The following is a 23,407-nucleotide window of genomic DNA, read 5'->3' on the forward strand; positions in this document are numbered from 1 at the left end:
GGGACGTGAAAATGAAATAGCTGTCCGTGAGTAGGGAAATTCACTGTAGAACAGCAGCAGAGTGATAAATACACGAAATTACACACAATTTAAAGTATATACAGTGGTCCAACAATTTCAGTAATGTATCCTAATTGTTCAAAGTAAAATAAATTAAAATATAACAGATACACCGAGAAATGTATAATCTCTTGTTATAGTAATCACTGATTACTGGTGTTGAAAGTAGCGTTTAATACTGCACATATAAACAATTGATCACAATAAGTTCCACGTACAAATTTGTTTGTTTCAGAAATTTAGGGGAACTTGCCACTCACATTAGGGCGGGAGTCTAGCGTATCCTTTTTACTTGCAACGAAGCCAATGCTGTTTACTTTTTATGTCAACGCTGTGTCTATGACTAAACCCATGGTCAATATCACGTGATGAAGGTCAATTTATATTGTGCTAATTAATGTTGTTAATAATGAAATTGTGGTTCCTTGATAAAGCACATTAAAAGGGCCGCTTTAGTTAAAGCTGCAATTCTAGACGCGCTGGTGTACAAAACATCGCGCCCAAAATTAAGATTGATTTGAGCACCAACATCTCCGCACAAATCTCTGACTTAGTTATTTTATATATTAAATTGCGGAGTTTTATTTTTATTTTTCCCTCTTATGTTTCGATGGGAGCCAGCGTTATCCTTCAACGGGCGTTTTCCTCGTCGTTAAGTTTTACTACCTTTTGTTAGCATAGCCTGCTGTTAACCTTGGCTCCAAGCGTATACCAGACGTTAGCTTGCTGCTAACTTTAGCTCTGATAAATCACTCAATGCTCGCCTTTCTTCGTCTATCACTCTGTATTAGTTTCATCCGCAATGGAGGACGAAGCCTTCTCTAATATAAGCGGCAAAGCGATATCCCTGGATTGTCAGACTCACTCCAGCTTTTGCAGGGAGTTCACCGTTAGCTCCCCCAAGATGTCCATCGGTAAAGTGATGGTGTACACTTGTTCTGTGTGGCTCTTAGCTTATGCTGTGTTCTTCTTCACAGAGGTAAGACGGTGTGTTTCAATTATCACTTAATATTGACCAGATCACAATCACAAGGCTTTTTATTTTTAAACCAAATGAGAGATCTTTACTTCACAAGGATGTGCTAAATATTTAGTTAATCGGTATACAGTTTAAAATGTCATAAATATGACCACATATACATGGTTTCCCCCAGAAAACTTGGGAAGTCGGCAGTCATTCATCCAGCGGCCGTGTTTTTGAGTTAAAAAATGTTTAAAGTTGACAGGAAATTTGAAAATATCACTTATATTATGTGTTATTGGAAGAAATGAAGACTAATATCTGGACACCAACTATAAAGTCTTAAAAAATGCAAACATTTTAAAAAAATCCTAAGTAAATAAGCAATGCTAAGCTTGGTGGGGACACAAGTAAAGCCTGGTGGCCCGCCAGGCTTATAATGCACAGGGGGAAACCCTGCATATACATATAACTAATAATAAGTTGTATTGTTGTTACTTTACTGCCTTCATGAACCTCACTGTCTGTCTCTCCTGCAGAACACCGCAGTTCTCTCCAGTGCTATTCTCATCACCCTCACTGGCATGATGCTTCACATCCACTTCGTGAAGGTGGACCACGAGTCTCTTCTTGTCATTGGCTCCCTGGGCATCCAGGTGTCCTCCAGCTACGCGTCAGGTCGCGAGGTCACCACTTTCATCGAGATGAGCAGAATCAAAGACATTGTCATCAATGAAGCTGTTTACCTGGTGAGTGGGTGCATGCTCCAAAACAGGAAAAATAGTCTTTTGTATGTCTACAGGAACTCTTTTAAATGGTTATTTGCACTTATATTTCAGAATCAGATCATCTACTACCTGTGTGTGCTGTTAAAGGAGCCTTCAGAACCCAACGTAGTCTCAAGTGTTGTCCCATTGTTTCAGGTGAACTCGAAGTCTGTTAAGGCAGATATCACATTTAGCAGGACTAAGAGGAACAACGTCATGATGACTGTCTCGTCTTTATCTTTCAGAGTTCCAAGCCGAGGCTCAACTGTTTAGCGAAGGTTTATGAGAGCTGTCAAGAGATTCTGTCCAAGTGCCAATGACCCATAATTTGCATAGCATCACACCATTGTTCATGGGCCTTGTTTGTTTATTTTAAATTTCTTTTTAACGGATGAGCGCAGAGAATACTTTCTTTACCCAGAATATCTTAAATATTTGCAGGATTTATTTCCTTTATGAATACATACATGAAATCAGACAGATTTACTTTATTCATAAGCAGTAGTTTAAATGTGTTACTTTGTTATAAAGGTAGTTTAATACTTGCTTTCAAAGGAAAACATTCCATTTCTTTCTAGATGTTAACTTATATAGTGTAATGTATATATAGATAGATATATCTATATATATATTGTACACAATTTGTGTTAGTTAATAAATTTTAAAACAAACTTCAGTTCACTTGCGTGCTTCTTTTTCTAGAGCAATAGTTTCATTCGACAGTAGGGGGCACCAATGCTTTATAAAATTGCCAAATAGGTTTCGAAATATCTTCCAATACTTGCTTTGAATGTAAATGCAACTTATTTTAGTTTAGATGTAGAGTTTAAGAGAGGTTTACAAGCTATTTACATTTTTATTTTAAAATGCCATGTTTAAAATAAAGTATACCCTTCTGCTGACTTGGCTTCTCTAAAATGTTAGCATTACTTGCATTCAGAAGAAAAGTGTTTGTGAAATTACCTGAAGCTCAAGCTTCCTTCAGCTTCAGCCTAATTTTGGGCTTCAGTGGTAAGCCCAAAATTATTCATGCTCCTTCGTATGAATAATTTTGGGCTTACCGGTTCAGATATTTAATATTTTACTTCCTTGTTGAATTGCACATCTAATCTAGCAGTTCTCTTAGTTGGCCACGTTTCACAAGTCTGCCTTTCTGTTCGTTAACGAGACTTGTTTGTTGAGTTATTCTTACCTCAGATTACAGCTGCAGTGGGTGCAGTGATAGTTTCAGAGCCATGCTTGCTGCACAAGCATTATATATATTTTTAGTCAGTAGTTTCATAATGCATTATGCTAGTTATGGTGTCCAATGGGGGGTGGGATACCCCAGGACAGATATTTAAATGACTTCCATTCTCTAAAAATTTAATCTTAACCTACGTTTTGCAGAAAAACAATGAAATTAATACACAGAACTATATAGTCAATTTAAACCAATCATGTAGGCAGATTAAAACTATTATACTTCAGTTTACTCCTTGTAAAAAAATATACATATATATATACTCGAGTTCAGATAATTGTTCCAATTGGTAAAAAGTATTCTATCAAAAAAAAAAAAACAGTTTATGGCAGTAATCTCTCCACCTGAATGAGTCAGATAAGTCAACAACTTTGCTGCAATTCCTCATTCTGATCATGCATGGTGCAACAGTGGAAAGAAAGATTCCCATTTAACAGGAAGTACCTGTAGCAGCTTCTGACTCCGTTTTAGCAGTCATCTAAGATATATGTTTTTGTTCAGTTTTTTTACTTGTTTTCAAAACTACTTTAACGTTTTCCTACATTTCAAACCAGGCCAAAGAAAGATTTCTCAGTTTCCATTTTTACTCAGTCATGTTGTCTTATGTAGTAGTGAGCATTTTTTGTTGTTTTTTTTTTTTTGGTGGGGGGGTTGGAGGGTAGGGGTTGATATGTTTTTCTCTGTTTTGGATTAAAACTTCAGAACCATCTGCGACAATTAATTGTGTCTGTATGTGAACTCCATGTTCAGTAAAACCTGATATTCATGGAGTGAGGCTTTCCTCTGATGGGAAGTGGGACCTTTTGACATAATAGTCCCTCCTGGAGGTGTGAGACAGTTAGGAATCAACAAGAAGGGCGAGGCCCGGGAATTAGCAGGAGCGACACCTTGGGGTCTCTGAATAGGCCTCGTAAAGCAGCAGCTACCCCCATAGCAATCTGAAAGATCAGGCAGAGCAAAGACACAGCAAGGCTTGTTTTAGACTCAACGGTGATCTACTATCACCTTACGGTAGGGCTACAATCCCGACTCGTGAATTTGCCATCTTTTTTTGATTTAAAGTTGTGTGTTATAATAAGATGTTCACTGTTCTTCAGTATCTTAAGAGTGCACGTAAAGTACAAACAGTTTACAGTGTTTTGGGTGTGAAGATGTCATGGCTTATTTTAGGTGGAGGTACCAGCGACCCACTGAGAAGAGGAGTGATCCTTTTACCACCTGCAGCGCACACACTCTGCTTCACTGACATTAAAACAATACAACACAGTCAGAGGTAGAGAGTTTGCATAAATGCGATGGGCACGGCTCATCCTTTTGAATCCCTTCTGTCCCCTTCCACTAACAGATTGAATTATGCTTTTAGACGTCTGTCTTTGGAACAACACCACTAGGATAGGTCACAGAAAACAAATGATATGGAAGACACCTTGTAAGGAAAAAATATTCAGAATATCTGTCTGTGATCTTGTTATGTAGAGAACTGGAAGGTTTGTTTATGACCTCAGTGTCTGCGGCACGTCTATTGGGCAGTTCTTCCAGTGCTGGAAACTTCTAGAATATGTCACGCTGTATCTTACATCATTACATTTTTTTTCACGTTCTTAACAACACAGTTTTAATATTTTTAAAAAGCGTCTCGATGTGTACATCTGCAGTAGTAGCTATTTAGCTGCAGGCAGTAAACATGGCAAACTCTGCCTGCTAGAACATCAGAGGAAAATAGCTTGTTTTGAACTTAATAAATATTAAGAAAAGTTAGACAGCTTAATTTCCGTAAATAAAATTTTTCACATAAAACTTTTGAATAGAAAACTAATAGGATGAAAGCAATACCTTTTAGCAGTGTCAGATTTTTTTTAATCTTGTCTTGGTAACATACTAGTTCCAGCTACATAAGGAACATTTACAGCTGAAACCATATTTACAAACACTGTCTAAAAAGCCCACTGTTTTTTGTTTACTTTCTAACATTAAATTAGACTTGAATATTTTACCAGATTACCAAAATTAATATTTTTTCCTAAATACCAGAATTATATAAGGACATTTCAAAAATCCTTTCTTAACTTAGTCTACTTTTATTACATAATTCCTCTGTATTTTTATACATTTCCATTTTTAAATAGTATAAATTCTGTCAAACATTTTTTTATTATTATTATTTATTGTATTCTAAAAGTTTCTCACAGTTTGCTCTAACTTTGACAAATGTATTCTACCAGAACTGATGTAACTGGATCATATTTGTTTGCTGCCCTGCTTACACACAACTTTTCAGCAACTGAAATGAGGTCATTGAGAGTCACTACTAAATAGTAATTTTGTTGTCCTTAATCCACTTTAAGCAACTTGCTGATATTGGTTATCCTGGCTGAAGATTAGAAGGTGCTCCAGCTTTTATACTTTTCCTCAAAATGCAATCAAGATTCAGACTACAAGACATACCATCAAATATTAATGTATTATCCCTGTAAAAAAAAAAGATAACTATAATCTTGTGGCTTTTGATGTACAGTACTGGCTTCTTCTTCTTTGAACAATCTTTCAATTTATGTTGCTACAGAGTTTCACTTTCAATAATGATACTGACGTCAGCCAGTGTCTTTACGAGAATCAGACTTGAGGATGATATGCACGTCTCAACAAAACACTGCAATCACTGGTACACAGAATCCTTCCATGTAGTGGCCAGCCATACTTTCACACAGTTGGTGAAACAAATGAAGGTGGCACCTTGAGGCATTGTGTCCAAGGATGAACCAGACGTGTGATTTCATTTGCCAGAGTTCTCTAGAGTCTCCCACATTGTCACAAAAGAAAGCGGGATGTTTACGGTGTTAGCCTAAAATACAACCACGGGTGTGCCCCCATTTAGCTCAAAAGTTGTGAACCTATTAGAAGCTTACAAAGTCATGACTGATTTTTCTCAAGTTGTTTAAAGGCATAGTAACATTTGCAAATATAAACTTCTGTTTTTGAAGACAGTGAAGTGTTTTCTTTCAATTGTCCGACTTTAACATTTCTGAGAATTTCTTAGTTTTAATGTCAGAAATTGATGTCTTTAATTAATAAAAAATAACGTTTTTCTTGAGTAAATACATTTTTTTTTCCTTCTAAATATGTAAAATTAATCTGTGAACATGAGTTTTTTTTTCTTCCAGAAATGTACTCTTCCATGGCCATTTTCTTTTTGTTTGGTCTCAAATGACCCCTAATGTTAGCGTTTTCATTTTTGAACAGCTTCATTGTATATTCTGTCGTTTTGAGCTAAATACAGTGGAAAACATGGTGTGTCAATTTTTGGCAGCCGGTATACGCCGTCATCTCTTTGCATCTTTAATATGTTGAGTTTGGGAGCAGAAGGGAGAAGCGCTTTGTGTTACTGTTTTTAAAGAAGTTTCAGGTAATCTGGTTCAGACAGGTAAGAGACTCATGATGTCAGTTTAGATTTAAATCTTGAAAAGAGTCCCTAAAGTCCCTCCCTGCCTTTCAGGCAATGTCATCTTTAAAAACATGTTTCTGTTAGATGCTGCAGTGAGATAGGATGAACATTTATGTTTCCGTTGCTTACATCTACACAAGGGGCACTTACCTGTATATTGTCCCACTGTTCTGCTGCCCCAAATAAATCTGATTAGCTCAACGTAAAATAAATAAATAATTGTTCCACCAGGAAAGTTAAAAATAAATAAATAAAAATGTGGATGGTGGTCAGATAACATGATATAATATTAAAAGTTTTGATCACTGGCAAAATATTAAAGAACATTTGCTGTCATAAATGAAGACTTCTAGTAAAGTGCATACCACCCATATTGACTCCTAGCGGCCTGATCAATAAAACCAGTAAATAAAATAAATATAATATTGTCCTAGAAATAAAATATAATATAAATAAAATATTTCTAATATGGGATAAAGCAAAGGCTAAAACAGGAGGTTTCAGACTCATGCGGGGCTCCATAAATAGCTACTAAGCTTTCTAGCTCATTTAGAGATAGGTCATGGAAGACATTTGGCTGCTGGAAAGAAAAACAAATACCTAAACAATGACAACATGCGCAGTAGAAAATAAAAAAATATATATTATCACATTGCAGTTCCTCGGTTTGGCCTGAGCTTTTAAAAGGCTTTGACTATTTCTCTTTGTGCAACCTCTCATGCAGAATCACCTCTTGTTTTCTCCTCAGCTTAACCGACAGATTATTTTTCCATCATGGTGAAATGGCGTTGCAAAAAAGTTGACTTTGTGTCTCGTGAACCATTTCTGTGTTGATTAGGTCACATATTTTTGAGAATTAATCCTGTTGGAAGAGACAATGATGTCTAAATTTAATGGTTCTATTTCAAACTTGCCACCTGGACACACATTTCAATAATTACTCATTGGATTCTCCGCTTAACAGAAAGTATCAGTTGAAAATAAATATTCATATACTTTTACTTTAAAGCATTTGAGTCCAAACAGTTAGCCATGCTGATCGAAATTATCAAATTGAAAACATGCTTCATAAAACTTATTTTATGGCTCCATGTTTTTCATTTTCAGTGCTAAGTATTAAGCCAAATATGGAATATTATGGTTGTTAGACCTTTTTTCTTTCTTTTTCTTCTTTTTTTAAATAAAGAAATCTGTAAATCCTTGTAGATCTAAAACATAAAAGTGCTCAATTTTTGGAGGTTGATTGTTTTCTCTTTTTTTGTCTATTCTAAGCCACTGAACTAGACAACAGGTTCTTCTTCCTTTTAATGTGCTTTCTGTGTTTTCTCAAGATTAATGAATAGCATCGGTTAGGCAGATGCATGATGGTGTGCGAGAGATTTCCATTTTTAAAAAAGCCTTTACTTTGTCTTTGAAATCTTTGAAATTTTAACCCCTGCGCTGGCACACAGCACCCCACAGCTGATTTTATTAAAACCATTTCTCAAACACTGACTGCAGACTGAACTTCGCTCATTGTTTTTGTGTGAGATCATGACACTGCTTAACATTTCGGACCAGATTCTTCCGTCTACAGGAAAGTCCCAAGCCACGTCTGAGTAAAACTGAATTTATGACCATTAATTACCTCTGCCATTTTCTCTTTTGCTTCTTCTTTTACTGTTCAGTAAAACTTTCTGCTTAACTCTGCAAGCATGTTCACCCCATTGTTCCACAAATCCCTAATCCCAAACTCCTCTCTCTCCAACTTCCCAGCCAGTTTAGATGCAAATCCACTTTTCTTTTCTTTTTTAACCACAATGAAAACAAATGGTTCTTTTGTGGCCACACCTTTGCAAGCGTCACCTGGCAGATGTGAGGTAAGTGAGACAAATTTCTTGTCAGACGGGCTGGCAGCAGATAAGAGCGAGAAGCCTGCTCTACAGGTCGGTCGGGGCGGCTGACAAGCAGAAAGCTCTACCTGCAAATGCACATCCGTTTCTTTCTGTTTGCCTGCACAGAAAAAAAAGGGAGACCGGAGCCATTGTCATGAGCCTCTTATTAGCATGTGGTTTTGTGTATAAAGGCAGGCCTTATAGCCACCGCATTCAAAACTGCCTGGACGTTTCGTACTCACCTCCGGCTGGTTATAAGTTGAATTCCCTTTCCATTTATTGTTTCTATTAAAAACACAATAAGTGCAGTATGAGTCACAGACGGCCGAATGATGACAGACTGTGAGCGCGTTCACTTTTAGAGGTGCCATACTGTCTGTGACCAAGTGGTTCAGTCGATTTTTTATATATATATATATATATATATATATATATGAATAAAAGCCTGACCAATAAATAAATACATTAGAGACCACTTGTTAATTAAATTTGTCCATCTTTTCTTATTTTAATTTTCAGTAATACATTTTGAAGAAGATCACAAACAAGTTGTGAAATCTTGGTGATGAATCTTAATAGTTTCATCTGCCATAATAGTGAATCATCCTGACTCTTATAGGGAGCAGCTCTGCCTGTGTAATGACAGGCCTCCCCTCTCCACATGTCTGGCATTAACAGCTAGCACAAATGTGTCAGGGAGAATATGCGTGCTCTGTTATCAGCTGTTGTGGAGATTAGCATCACAGCGATGCTATGTCACCTCTTCACAACTACCCCTATCCCAACCACGAGCTAAGAGAGCATGACATCAGCTGAGGAGACGCCAAGGAGGTAGAGGGAGGGGGAGCAGATACCTGTGAGCATTAAGGAAGTGACTGGGTCTTTCATTCATTTCTATAATTTTGGGGGGGAAATGCAGCCAATGAAGTATGATTATTTCTAAGTAAATTGGACACAGCCTTGTATTTACTGTAAAAGAGAAATTATTCAAAATCCTCTTTGTTGTTAACATAACAAAGATTTTTGCATGCAGACCTTCTATCTTATGTAACTAATCCAGCATTGAAGGCACCAGTCTGTGGAAAATCACTAAACACGACCCTCCTCCGGGCCGTCCCATTATTCTCGTCCGCAGGGAAAAACCCCCGAATGTCACAAGAAGAGACAAGTTTCCTCAGCATGTAAACAACATTGTCTCTAAATTCTGGATACACCCTAAAAAGCTGATTATATTTTACATTATGTTTCACTAACTTCTATTCCCGGAGCTCTGCTGTAGACATCCAGACATATTTACTGGAACCGTCATTCTCAAATTGTGGATCAAAGTACCACCGGTGGAGCTCGGAGGATGTTTTGATACCAGCTAGAAGGTAAACTTGAAGAATGTTAGCTATAATTATTAAAACACTCGGATCTCTGCTTCAATCAGCAAAAAATAAATAAATCCTGCAGAAACATTTGGACATCCTACAACCAGCAACAAGTATAAGTACGACAGAGTACCTATAAAAACTGAAGTAATGCCCTTTGAATCTTTTCTTTTTCCCTTTCTTCTATTACTGAAGAGCACGTTAAGAAATACAAGATAGCAGCAAAGTACAAAGAAGTGAGGGATGACTCAAGAGGTTTATATAAACTGTTGAGGTGTTCGTTATTAAAACTTTACTTTGCAGTTTCTTCGAAAGACATTTGGCATTCCCTGAAAAATATTTAACTATCCGATTACTTTACTCAAATAGCAACAAAGTTTTTAGTTGTTTAGACACCTACATTACTCTTCTTTTATTATTATTTTAGTTATTGATTGCTTCTTGAATTTCCTCCTCCAGTTGTTTTGCTTGCACAGATTGTTCTGAGGAAAACGACCACTTTTAAAAAAGTGTAGACATTTATCCTTGAGTTAATCCAAAAATTTGAAAATACTGTGTATGCCATGTCAATCAACAGACGCAAAGCAAAGTGTCTTAGCATCTCTATTCACCTACAGTATTTTTAATGGAGAGATCTGAGAGATATAAATCTCTCCTTAGACAGTTTCCCCACAGTGACAAGTCTTATCAAAGTCGCTCCTTTCATCTGGATAAACTTGTGTTGTGTTGTAGACACCCTTTTTTAACGCTGGTGACACAAACAGGCTGAGTAAGCCGATTAACTGTTCTGTGAGTTTCGGACAGCAAACAGTCACTTTCTGCTGAACAAGTCCAGACGCAGTTCACTGCGTGCTGGGAAACCTCACTGTAACATGCGTAGTCTATTGTAAGGCATTATGCATTGCTTCCTCAATCATAGCCGCATCGGGGGAAATCTTCACCTGTCTTCCCAGTCGGATGAAAATGTATACATTGACATGATCCTCAATGCACAGTCATCTAATATTCATATTGGTGCCTTTCTTTACACGTGCGTTCGCACAGGCATGCAGAAAAAGAGGAAAACCGACTGGAGGTGTTGACTTGCATCATTCGCTCACTTTTTTACTGCCACCATGTGTGCTGTGTGAATGTCACAACAACATCCCCCCCTTGACACCTCTGTGAGAACACCTCACCCCCTTGATTCCCAGACGAAGGCACACCCAAAGCACAGGGTCTCATCCAATCGGATCCTTCACTTCCTGGATGCAAATGGCGCTTAGTTTTCCCTCCCAGACATGATTTAACTGTTACCTTTTTCTTTTTTTTTTTTAAATGATTGAAACAACCAATCATTTTCTTGTTCTGCAGTGTTGGTTCCCATTGTGTTTTTACTTGATAAAGATCACAAAGCACAACTGTCTGCTAGAGATTATATTGCGACTGAAACACTTTCAGGACCCAAAATGACATTTGTAACTGTCAGAGTTAACTGAATTGACTTCTGCAGCTGCAGATCGAGATTTGCTCCTTCAGTCTGAATAAGTTTTTTTTCTTTATGTTTGATGTTTGTGGGTGATTTTGTCTACACATGTAAAACAGAAAGGTCATGCAAGGCTTCTTAAACTTTGGGATAGTGACTTTAGTAAACAAACATAATCAAAAAATATAATGATCACAACTAAAAAGTATGCTCATAACAGTATAGCATATCTTAATGACATGTGGAAAATTGCATCAATAAAAAACTGCATTAAAACTGCATACACAGGATGAAAAATATAAGCAATCACGATATAATGCCTTTATATATTATATATTATGGCTCAGCAAGAATGGGATCTGCAAAAACATATTTAAATGGCACATAACGCTGCCGTATTGAGGATAATAAACATTTCTGAAACTCAGCATCGAACATTTCTACTTTTAGTTGTAAGGAAATCAGATTATGTTACTACGCACATACATGATTCACATTTGTATTCTTTTGATAATCAAATACTTTCATTATACATTTTTCACATATTGCAAAAACATGCCTCAAATGTTTCCATATTTTGTCACAGCTGAAAACTAAATGTATTTTATTTATGTGACAAACCAACTGAAAGTTGTGTATGACCAAAAGGAAAATGATTCAAGGTTTTCCAAGATTTTCATTAATGACAATCTTGAAAGTGTGGCGTGTATTTGCATTACGCTCTCTTTACTCGGATATCTCTAAAACTATTAAGTGCGGGAACGGCACTTGAAAATTCATCTAAATATTAAATTGAGTCTGTATGTATGCAATTGAAACTGTACAGGTCCAGCTCTTCTGTGAAGGCAATAGATGGAAACAAAGCAACTATATATGCCAAGCAACTGGCATGACAAAGATGAAGTGAGAAGCTTAAAGCAAGGTTAGGCTATAAACAATATTTGTAGTTTTGAATATCTCAGTGCATCAAGGTCATCGTCTGAAAACTTCAGATCTAGAGTCATGGCTGTCCATCTAAACAGAGCATTTGTCAACAAAGCAGAAAGAGAAGTCATAAAAATCCCTCTTTACAGTTTGTCACAAGTTATACAGGGATTAGAGCAAATATGTACAGACCTGATGAAACCAAAACTGAACTTTGTAGCCTACATGCAGATCGGTAGATGTGTCGCAAACTGGCACTGCACATCACCGTAAAACACACGATGTCCATGCGGGACATAGTGGTCACATTATGCTGTGAGGATGCTTTTTCTTCAACAGGGATGGGGGAAGAGGTGTATCATCTCTAAATCCTAATAAATACACCAAGGTTGTGTATTTATAAGGCAGATATTTTGGAATTCAAGAAAACTCTAAATTGGGATTTTGAGTCAGTGGAGCTGATTTGTTGAATTTGGCTTTTGGAACTCGGAAGAGAGCGAACAGCAGACAACAGGAACACTGGCAGCTAGGACAATGCAAGATGAATGTCTTACTCTGGAATAAAAACGACAGACCAACTTGAGCTGATCTCATTCCAGAGGAAATTTGTCCACCATCTGAAATAACTTTATGCACAACTTATGCTTAATTACAAAGTATTTCCATGCTTATCGCGTTTGCATGCGATAGTTTGTGGTATCGATTTTTCTTTAAACCAACAACATTCATGTTACAATGCTAACTGCGTGCATGCGCCATACATCATTTTCTGGGTTACTTACTCCACAAAACTGCTCAGATTTTTCTTTCACTGTTTGTTTTCTGTTGCCAGTGGCCTTAGGGATCCACGTGAAATCTTCTGCAGACACACAACTGCATGGAAACATGGTAAATAGCTCATTGAGCTTTATTATAGGGTGGATATTATATAACAAAGTATTGGTATAACAAAGTGTAACAAATTAATGCACCAGAGTCGGATCATATTTCATTCAGACTGTCATTAACAAAGTTGTTGTTTGCTTTGAATATAAACTAAGGCTAAAAAAAATGATTAATAATAATAATAATAAAAACATATAAACTAGCTCCAGACTGCATGCTCATCATCTCTTTTTTGCATCTGGACAGATGATTTCATCACCAGATTTTCACACCTTCTTCAGTTTTCTGAGTTCTGGGCTGTTAACAACATGTTGGGCGTCCTGATGTCGTCAGAGCTACTGTATAAAGGGGCCTGGGAGACGATGCTTGTTTGAAGTATTGATCATCTAATCATCCGTCTTATCTCTAAAGCTGCTGCTGTTCACTCCTTTGATCATGTGCAGTCATTGACGGTCACTCTAAAAGTCATCATCTCCCTCTCAGTAATGCCAAAACAGGACAATAGTTAAAAGCTAACCACACACAATAAGAAAAAAAAAACAACAACTTCTTTGGATCAATATTTGTTTCAATTTCATTTTCGCCTCTTGATGAGAAAACAGGGCTTTTGACCATTGGGGACAGTGTAAACATCAGCCTGTCTGTGTGTTACGCAACTGCATGATTGGGCCAGCAAATGAGATCCATCGAAGTGAACTTGTGTTGTTGACTGTGGGACAGGCGTAATCGTTGCTGCCTCCAGGCACAACCAGTTGGAAACTGGGTAATTTCTCACCGACTTCGCTCAGCACCGAAACTGTCATTATATGTTGTGACAGAAATCACGGTGTGCTCAGAGCCAGGCCGATGTTAAACAGTAGATCTTGTTGGATTTCATTTTAACTTAAAACAGGAAGAGAGAAATTATTTGAGGAAGTTTTACTTTCTCAGAAGGGAGTGGATTTTAAGATATTAGATTTCAGTGTATTATATGAGACACTGTTCTTGGTGTCTACATTTCGTATAATCCAGATTATTTACAAAGTAATCAGCGGTTTATATAAACAAATGTCCATCATTATTAATCGCATAACAAATGGAGGTTGGAAGTGGTGTGTACTAATAATTTTCCTATGAGAAACATGCTCAGAATGAAACATGTAAAGCATACCAGACCAGAGTAACTACCCAGAAGAAAAAAAATAGCACTCAAATTAATAAAAAAAAAAGTTAGAGGTTGCCAAAGTAGTTTTCTTTCTCTTGTTTATACATTCAGTAAGTGAGAAGCTGCACTCACCACAATTTTTGCAACATTTGATTTGACTGTAACCCATGGCTGACTCAACAATCTGAAGTTGTTTTCTGATTTGAAGCTTCCATATTAACAATAAATTAAAAGTGTAGCTCACTGGCTTTTAAGTATCAGGGCATCTAAATGATCTCAACTTCAAATATGTATTAGGGCATTATGTTTGGTTATGTGAGGGTACTATTGAGGTGTTAAGGGACAAAACTAACTGGTACTTAGTTTTGTCCTCTCTTGAACTAACAAATAGCTTCATCTTTGTTCATACTGAAATGAGGCACCACAAGCAATCTGCTGCAGATTTACCAGAGCCTCACTTCAAAAATCCTGAACCATCCAATACGGTTGTTGTTTTTTTTTTTTAACCATTCCACAAATTTCACTCTCTTTCTCACACTCACACCCCACCAAAGTCCATGAGAAAAGAAATCCAACCAAAACAAAAGCCTACATGTATTTAGAAGCAACAGTGTGAGCGGTGCCAAATCCTCCTCAGAGCATAACTGTTTAACTGCCAGTTAAGAAGGCCGACGAGCCACCAGCCAATCAGATTTGTCGTGAGCCGGGCAGACCTGTTGGTGCACCTGCTGATTCCCAGGCCTCCTTGCCAGTCTCAAAGTAGAGTGAAACCTAGAGTGATACTGGCTGTGTGCCAGAAGAAGAGTTGGTTGATGACTTCTGACACAATTGCATATAGCAGGGGATCCTGGGAGATCTTCAGAGAGAAGATGAGGGAAAAAAAGGTGACTAATCATGAGAAGTTAGGGAGGAGGAGGATAAGTTCACTTAACTCATGGGAACCTAAAACCTGTCCAACATGAGCTATGATGATTGCTCAATGAGAGTATTGTACCTGCACAATGAAAGAGACTGTGTTTGCATCATGTGTGAGTGTACTTTACATTCATCTGAACCTTTTGCTTATCATCACATGTTGTGTTAAAGGTGTTTGTAAGGCATTCTGTTGAGTCTTTTCTGATGAAGAATTGAAAAATAATTCAATTGTGCATCAAAGCTATGAAAAGTCTCCCAACCTGTTCTCACACACACATAGACCGAAGCTGACTGGAATGGCTGGATTTCATTTTTTATTGCTACTCGCTCACTACAATGTTTGCTAATTTTACATGATGAACTTGATTCTTATACCTCGCATGATGTCATCAACTCAAACACACATAGAGCGGAGATAACCATTCCTTTGAAAACCAAATTTTGACGCAAGGTTGTAAAAAAACCAAGTACAGTTTTAGTCTGAACTTTACTCTCTCTATGGAAGCTGATACTAACAAAGGAGGAATTAACTCCAGCTAAGATAGTGACCATTAGTACCCCTCCTGAACATATTCTTTTCCTTTTTACAGAAAACACCAAAATTCATCTTGAGGAGCAAAGCAAGTTTGCTGTAACACCTTTATCCTGCATATAAGTCTTGCAAAATCGGTGACTCATTTACTTAATGTAAACAATAAGGCAGAAAGCAATATTTAGGAGTGGTTAGATTGAAAATAGGTTTAGCTAAGTAAGCTATGGCATGCTAACTTGTTAATTGCTATGTTTCCTGTCTGACACCATCTTCATGCAAATAAATGCTTTGATAAATAAATAAATGCAGTAATCACAGAAACACTGTGACTACAATTTTCCAAATGTATATTAGGTGAGATCAGACAAATGAATGCTGATTCATGTTTTTTTTCTGATTGACTCTGTCAATCAGAAAAAGAGTTCAGAGACCAAAAAGAGAGAGAGTTCAGAACCTCTCTTCGGGTTCATCAGTCAAGCCTTTGTGTCTTTAGGTCTTCTCATAAACCTCAAAGAATCATCAGAGCTGCCCCGAAATTAGGAATGAAAATAAGAGAACTTCAGATTTTCCTCAGTTTTTCTTAAATCCATGGATGTTTTATCTTTGCTTTTCTTCATCATTGAGTTTTGTCCCTAACTAGTATCCACCATGCCTTACATAAATGATTCTGCTCAGCATGAGCACTTCATCTGCACTTCAAGCTTTCCACACACTTGAACAGCCTACCCCAATATTTTCAAAACAAGTAACAGAAACATGCCTTATTACGTTTTCTGAGGCATCAACAGTTGCCTGGCAACGGTGCAGCCAAGCATCCCTCCTGCTGATGTAATTCAAGACCTCTCTTCGGGTGCTGGAGAATCTTTTTTAGGAGCTAAAAAAATGACAAAACAGCCTGATATTCTGAAAAAATAAAAAATAATCTATGCCAAGCAGGTCAGATACTCAAAGCAAACTTTATCACACACTCATTAATGTTTATATATTTATATTCATATGTTTAAAACTTCTTCATTTGAATAAAAGGCCTCATGTAATATGATATCTTAACTATTTTAACCAAAGGTCACTGCTCTTTAGCAGCATCTGATCCGTGAGAGAGGCGACTCAAAGTTCACTGCTCCAACTTGTGACGGTGTCAGATGACCAAACATCAGCTCCCGTGTGTGACCTCTCCAGACAGGGTCAGAAACCGGATGTCCTGCGTTAACCCAAGAACGGCAGAAGTTCAGACAGAGCCCTGACACACGAGCGCATGACAGAGGGCACACTGACTAAAGGCAAACATACGGCCGGTGTACCAGGCTGAGCGGGTGTTTTTTGTCCTCCAGCTCACTTGTGACTCATCTTCACCGCACAGCTGTCGTGTCCTCCAACCATTTCACGACCCTTCTCAACTCAGTCTTTTCCACTTTACGTCAGCAGAGCTCAGTCTTTAAATGACCATAATGGACCCTTTAATCTTTTCAGCCTCATATTCCTAACAACAGACCACCGAAGAAGTTTATTCTTAATGACAGAAAATGACTTAACCTTGAGATAGTCTCTAATGTCTTCATTCCTTTGAAATCACGTGTGCAGACAAAAGCAATTAGTAAGAGATCGTCACTAAAACCCATTGTGCGGATTGCCCTAAAAACCAGTCAGAAGTTCCTGGTCATGTGACAAGACATTCAAAACACAATTCAGAAGGCAATTTGGCTGAATCCCATTTAGTACATTTACTCTTTCCACCCCAGTTCCTGGGGAATAAAACATGGGACACTCCTTCAAGACCAATAAAAATGTAAACATATGGAATAACAGACGGTATTTTTCCGTTTTTGTGGCAGTATATATTTGAGCTAATATTAGGAGTCCTGTCCCCCCTCTTTTTAGATTTGAATTTATTTAAACAATACACACTGCTCAAAAAAATAAAGGGAACACTTAAACAACACAATATAACTCCAAGTAAATCAAACTTCTGTGAAATCAAACTGTCCACTTAGGAAGCAACACTGATTGACAATCAATGTCACCTGCTGTTGTGCAAATGGAACTTTGTACAGAACAAAGTATTCAATGAGAATATTTCTTTCATTCAGATCTAGGATGTGTTATTTGAGTGTTCCCTTTATTTTTTTGAGCAGTATACATTAATTTGTATCAAACTACACTTTCTACTGATTGGTTCGAAAGTACAACATTTTAGGTTGAGAGGAAAACATAAAGTGATTGACAATAGTCAGTTACACTAAATTTAATATGTCATACAAATTTAACCCTTTCATGCATAGCGCTCGCTGCAGTGGGCAGTCATCAAGAAGTCATTTTTATTCGTGTGTTCTTTTGAATTTTTATGTTATAAATGCACACTGACCACTGAAGTGGACACTAGGGCATCATACAATACGCTGTCAAGAGGTGGCCTTTTTTGTTAAATCCAATATGGCAGACAGACGAAAAAGCAACTCAGGAATATCCTTTTTCTACTGTAGAGGACTCGTACAGGTAAAAAATTATATATATCGTGACATCAAGTAACCCTTAAAGACTAATACTACTGTACTAATGTATTTTACAAAAAACCACTTTGTATTTGGAGAAACTTACAACTGATCATCTAGACAAAATCCTGGAATTTCTTTTATTTTCTTTTGTAAACACATTTTTTTTCCCCTACCTTATTTTTATGCCTTAAGAAAATTACCAAAAACATTTTGTAAAACAAAAAATAAATCCTGAACGGGTTAAATTAGACATAACAGTGGTGATTGTGCCTTAAAAATGCACATTTGCAAGCCTGGTTACTTTGTTTTCAAATGCTCTCCTGAGAAACTGCCTGTTTTAGGAGCCGTGACGCCACAAAAACAGCTGCTTCACTTTAACCTTTAGAAATGTTTGATTAAAGGCCAAGAAGTACAATGGGATTTATCCCTAGTGTGGTAACTACAAACCAGTCAGCTTTATAGTTTTCTGAAACTCAAAACCTGTAGAAAAAAAGGGTGAGTATGTCTTGTGTCAGTCATCGCCATCAGACATGATAATTGCAAACTGCACAGTTGATCTGCAACATCAATGACACACAGATTTACTGTAAAAAGCTTTTTGTTTATTGTTTTCATCATGTCAATCTGAGATATAAAGAAAAGGAACAGGATGGTTTTGAGATGACAGTGATGCCAAAAATGTAACAAATCATAGTTTTAAAGCTTGTTAGCTTTTAAAACCCAGAGCCCCACATAAATATAAACTCTCTGGTAAAGCTGTGTAAAAGCCCTTAAGATGAAATAATATTTTATTGCAGTTGCATATTTTCTCACAAAAAACATACACACAAAAAAAACATCCATTAGCTTGACATCATTTATCTTTATATTTCATGAAAACAAACCACACACACACACACACACAAAACATGTGATGCGTTGTAACACTACTACTTCATTTTTTTTTTTTTTTATGTGGTCAGAACGTCAATTAACTGTCAATAAGTTATCCGTGACTTCCTGTTTCCTTGGGTGGTAAATATAACGTTAAATGCCGATTTCTCTTATCCCTCCTTAAAAATGGGAAAGACAAGAGAACAGACCACTGTTGACCTTCATAAATCAGGAAATGGCAGCAGAAAAACAGCGCCATGTCTATGCCTGCCGATATCCGCAGTCATTTATTAAAAAGCATCCAACATCTGGAACTGTGGCAAACAAGGCTGGACGATCTTGCAACTTTGCACACTAAGGAGGATGTAAGGGAAGTGAGAAACGTCGCAAAAGAGATCTGCGTAGAGTTTTCTGTGTAATATTATGCAACTGCAAAACAAAATGAAGTCATTTTAAGGCGCCTTACACATTTCTACATGTGGTGCCAGTAAACATGGACCCACACTTGTTTAAAATAAACAAAAACATCAACCTCACTTCCACAAGAAGCATAGTAAAGCTTGTACTTATATACACATATATGTTTCTCATATTATAACACTGGAGTGCAAAACTTTCCAAAAGGCTTTTTTTTTTTTTTTTTTGAAAGGCATAAAGTTGAAAAGCGACATTCAGATCGAGGCTATTGAGTCTTTTCTCTGCCTGTGCTCACTGGGCGTCAGAGATCAGGAGTGTATTGAGCTAATAAACAATGACGGGTGATTTTTGAAGGGGGAGGAGAGGGGAGACTCCTGCAGTGCTTTGCTTTTACAGATGCAGATTGAAGAGACAGAAAGCCAATGGTGTCTGCTCTGCTGAAACTTTACACCTCAGACAAGAATCAGATCTTGTCTTACCCAAAAGATTAAAAAGGGAGTGACATTACTATTCCTTTAAATGAAATATATATGTGTGCTTTTGTTGTGATTCATAAAAATCGGATCAAAATACAAATGTCAGGCTCAGCAGGTGTGTCACCTGGTTTCCTGGAAGAATAAAAAAAGCCTGACCAAACCAGCCGGGGAAGCTTTCACGAACAGGTAAGAATGCGGCGCCTAATTGTAGCCGGCACATAAAAATAAGTCATTGCTCAGAGAAAAGTAAGAAAACAACACCTATTAGCCGGGACGCAGAGTCCCGACACTTTCGGTTTGTAGCCAGTAGTAAAGGACAGCATGCAAATTCGCTGTTTTGCTTGTTTTTTTCTTTTTTTTTTAAACATACTGGTCTGGCCTCTGCAGCTGCACCTCACAAAGCCTCAGCTCAATGTACTATCCCTCTGACGTGTGCACCACACGAGTGGTGGACACACAAAAAACAGCATGTGCAAACTCTGCTTCTCCTGTTGACTTGGAACAAATATGTGAATATGCAACAGTCTGGTAGGTGTGACACCAAATACAGGCTGGGAATGTCCCTGTATCCGCTTGGTTAGTTTATAGTACTGTCCACCTCTCCATCTATATTAGGCATCAAAGAAAAGACAAGCCAACTTTACTGATAAACGATGCCACAAATCTAATGCATAAAAAGACAACGAGGTACACGACTTAAATAAATAAAGTCTTCAAAGAACTGAATTTGAAAAGAGTTCAGATGAAGCAGAAGAACTTCTTCCAGCTGCACCTCGAGAAAGCTTTGGTGCGCCTGTCGGAAAACCTCCTTTTCTTCCCCTTGCGCGTTTTGCTCTTAATGGCGGCAAAAATAGCCGCATCGAACGCCTCCTTCAAGTTCTTCTGCGTCAGCGACGAGCACTCGATGTAGTCCGTGGCCCGGATCTTGTCCGCCAGACTCCGGGCCCGTGAGCTCAGTACCGGCTTGACTTTGCACTTGTCCAGGTTGATGAGGACGTTGACATCCAGCAGCCGGTCCAGCTGAGTCCCGACGAGGATGATGGGCGAGGACGCGTTGTGGGCCCGGATGTCCGGCACCCACTTCTTGGTGATGTTGTGGAACGAGTCGGGATCGACCATGCTGAAGCACAGGAGGAAGACGTCGGCATGGGCGTAGGACAGAGCTCGGAACTCGTCAAACTCTTCCTGCGTGGCAAACAAAGAGACACAGAATTGTTTTAGTATCACTCAAGATCTCTAGACACGACCGGGGAAGCGGCACGCACTGACTCACTGGATGTGAGCGGAAAAGATTAAAATTCATTGAGAAATCCTGCCACTGAGTCACAAACTGGTTTCAACAGAGGATGTCAAGGTTTTCATGCATCACACCTTGAAACGATAAAAATCAACCTAAAAAAACCTTTTATGCTTTTTATACATAAAAAAGTAACCAGTATTATGCTTTGAAGTTATAAAGCAACTTCAGCAAACAAATAATCACATATACTTATAGCTGTTAGGATATCATGTCCATGTGTAAAAATATCCGAGCATGCATTTCCATTGGATTTTGCTGTCCAGCTTCGTTTTGGAAAATAATTCAAATAATTTCATAGAAGGCAAATAACTTCGGTCTGACATGATGATAAAAAAAAAATTGGAATAAAGTCTAAGAATTGTAGCATAAAAAAGGATTGTTTTGAAAAGTACTGTAGATTTTGTTTTGTAGAGATATGGGCTTGGAATCCCACTGAAAATAAAGAAATCACAAGAACGTCTCGTTTATGTATCAAAGCATTATGTTCCTTCAAAATTGGCTCTGATGAAACTCGAATAAATGTTGTTGGTTGACGTGCGGCTGAAGTTCTTATTTTTGATGCATTTAATGAGTGGAAGAAATATAAATATTCTATTTTGACCTGCCAACCACCGTTCAAAGATGATCGAGAGACAACTGGCAATTTCCAATCTGTGGCTGACTGATTGGTGCATCTTCATTTATAACAATAACTTCTTTAAAATGATTCCCATATATTGATAACGCATCAAAACGGCTCATGCGTTACCCTTACAAAAGTATCTACATTCACAAACCCAACTTGTGTGACAATTCTGGTGCTCTTTGGGGTCCCCTATTGGTTTGGAGGCCCTACGCAGCTTCTTAGTTTACTTATGCATTTGACTGACTGCTTGTTAAACCACGAAAAGACAATGTTCCGAATGGTTCTTTAAAAGTGTAACTTTAAGTGTCTCAAACAATATTAACAAAATCTACATCATTCAGTATGAAGTACTGCTGAAAACACATGTAAAATAAGAATCTCACCTGTCCAGCTGTGTCCAGAAGTTGAATTTTTACTGGAGACCCTTCCACTTGGACCTGACCTGTTGAAGAGCAGCAACATAATCAATAAGTTCCAATAACAGACCAAAAATTTCTTAGTGGGAAAAAAAAAAAACCAAACAAACAAACAAACAAAACAAAAACTCACCAGAAAACACATCGAACCCTGTCTGCTGATACTCCGCCGGGTATCCGTTGGAGATGTAGCTGATGATCATGCTGGTCTTCCCCACCGCTCCGTCTCCCACCAGCATGCAGCTGATCACATCGGGGTCCAGCTCGTCCTCCCGGGTAAGCCCGCAAGCTGAAGGGACTCGGGACTCGTGGTAAAAGTAATCCATTTGGGGTGGCATGTCGAGGTGAGCATTAAAGTTCGGCACGCCAACTCTTTTGCCTCCCACCTGCCTGCTCGCTATGGTTCGAAATCAGAGTGTCGCTGCAGAGAGTAAAGCGCCTGTGAGTGTCCACGCCGCGCATTACTGCTGTGACTGACGGGCCGCGGCTCCTTCGGCGCGACGCGCAGCAACAAGTGTGGGAGGCGCCTTTCTTACTGCGACCTTCTGCTCCGACAGGTTGCGATTTGCATAGACACTCCCACGAAGATAGAGAGCTTCAAGAGAGCTCTAAACAAAGAGGTTTAGCCGAGCTTGCGTTTCAAAGTCAAAGTTAAAATCGCACATGATGATTTATAATTTATGCCCTCTACATGTGGAGACCTTCCTCCCCCCTTTTTTTTATCACGTGTGTTTTATTGGGATTTTATGTCGCACACCAACACTACAGTACATTGCAAATTAAAATCTGATGTGGCATACATTTCTTTTAAGGTCTTTAAGCCTAATAACACTATTTTTTGTTAATTATTATTATTATTATTATTATTATTATTATTATTATTAGTAGTAGTAGTAGTAGTAGTAGTATTGTTGTTATTGTTGTTATTATTCATATAGCATATACAATCAACCTCAGAAAGGTATCATAACATATAAATTATATATTCACAACACATACAGAAAAACAAACAAAACAAAACAACAACAAAAGACCCACAAATAAACAACCCAAAATGAATCAAGACGTTAGCGGGACAACTTGAATATATAACATAAAATCAAAAACAAACAAACAAAAAATATTACTAAAAATCCTTTCAAAAAAGTAGTCATCTTTAAAGCACTTTTTTTTTTATTTCATAAAATGATACCCCTAAATAAAACCCATTAAAATCAGTTGCT

At 37.8% G+C, this 23,407-nt stretch overlaps 2 protein-coding genes across 2 annotated transcripts; one reads left to right on the forward strand and one right to left on the reverse strand.

Moving 5' to 3' along the window:
• The first annotated feature begins 532 nt into the window (after positions 1–532).
• Positions 533–2,751, forward strand: pigh (phosphatidylinositol glycan anchor biosynthesis class H). Its single transcript, XM_005808320.2, has 4 exons — positions 533–1,039; positions 1,561–1,770; positions 1,861–1,944; positions 2,034–2,751. The coding sequence occupies exons 1-4, from the start codon at positions 863–865 to the stop codon at positions 2,106–2,108; spliced, it is 546 nt and encodes a 181-aa protein (XP_005808377.1). The 5' UTR covers positions 533–862; the 3' UTR covers positions 2,109–2,751.
• A 16,247-nt stretch (positions 2,752–18,998) lies between these two features.
• rhov (ras homolog family member V) lies at positions 18,999–22,811 on the reverse strand. Its single transcript, XM_005808319.2, has 3 exons — positions 22,318–22,811; positions 22,152–22,210; positions 18,999–21,028 (listed from the first exon to the last, which is right to left on the reverse strand). Exons 1-3 carry the CDS (start codon positions 22,520–22,522, stop codon positions 20,582–20,584), a joined length of 711 nt encoding a protein of 236 aa, XP_005808376.1. The 5' UTR covers positions 22,523–22,811; the 3' UTR covers positions 18,999–20,581.
• Between the last annotated feature and the right edge of the window lie 596 nt (positions 22,812–23,407).

Source organism: Xiphophorus maculatus, chromosome 15, assembly GCF_002775205.1.
Source record: "Xiphophorus maculatus strain JP 163 A chromosome 15, X_maculatus-5.0-male, whole genome shotgun sequence".
Taxonomy (NCBI): domain Eukaryota; kingdom Metazoa; phylum Chordata; class Actinopteri; order Cyprinodontiformes; family Poeciliidae; genus Xiphophorus; species Xiphophorus maculatus.

What these genes read in the sequence shown, in the direction of transcription:
- pigh (XM_005808320.2), top strand. Translation starts at nt 863, where the DNA reads ATGGAGGACGAAGCCTTCTCTAATATAAGCGGCAAAGCGATATCCCTG. An exon ending in CTGTGTTCTTCTTCACAGAG is followed by an intron (nt 1,040 to 1,560) that starts GTAAGACGGTGT and finishes TCTCTCCTGCAG; the next exon opens with AACACCGCAGTTCTCTCCAG. An exon ending in TCAATGAAGCTGTTTACCTG is followed by an intron (nt 1,771 to 1,860) that starts GTGAGTGGGTGC and finishes CTTATATTTCAG; the next exon opens with AATCAGATCATCTACTACCT.
- rhov (XM_005808319.2), bottom strand. Translation starts at nt 22,522, where the DNA reads ATGCCACCCCAAATGGATTACTTTTACCACGAGTCCCGAGTCCCTTCA. An exon ending in AGGGTTCGATGTGTTTTCTG is followed by an intron (nt 22,211 to 22,317) that starts GTGAGTTTTTGT and finishes GCTCTTCAACAG; the next exon opens with GTCAGGTCCAAGTGGAAGGG. An exon ending in TTCTGGACACAGCTGGACAG is followed by an intron (nt 21,029 to 22,151) that starts GTGAGATTCTTA and finishes TTTGCCACGCAG; the next exon opens with GAAGAGTTTGACGAGTTCCG.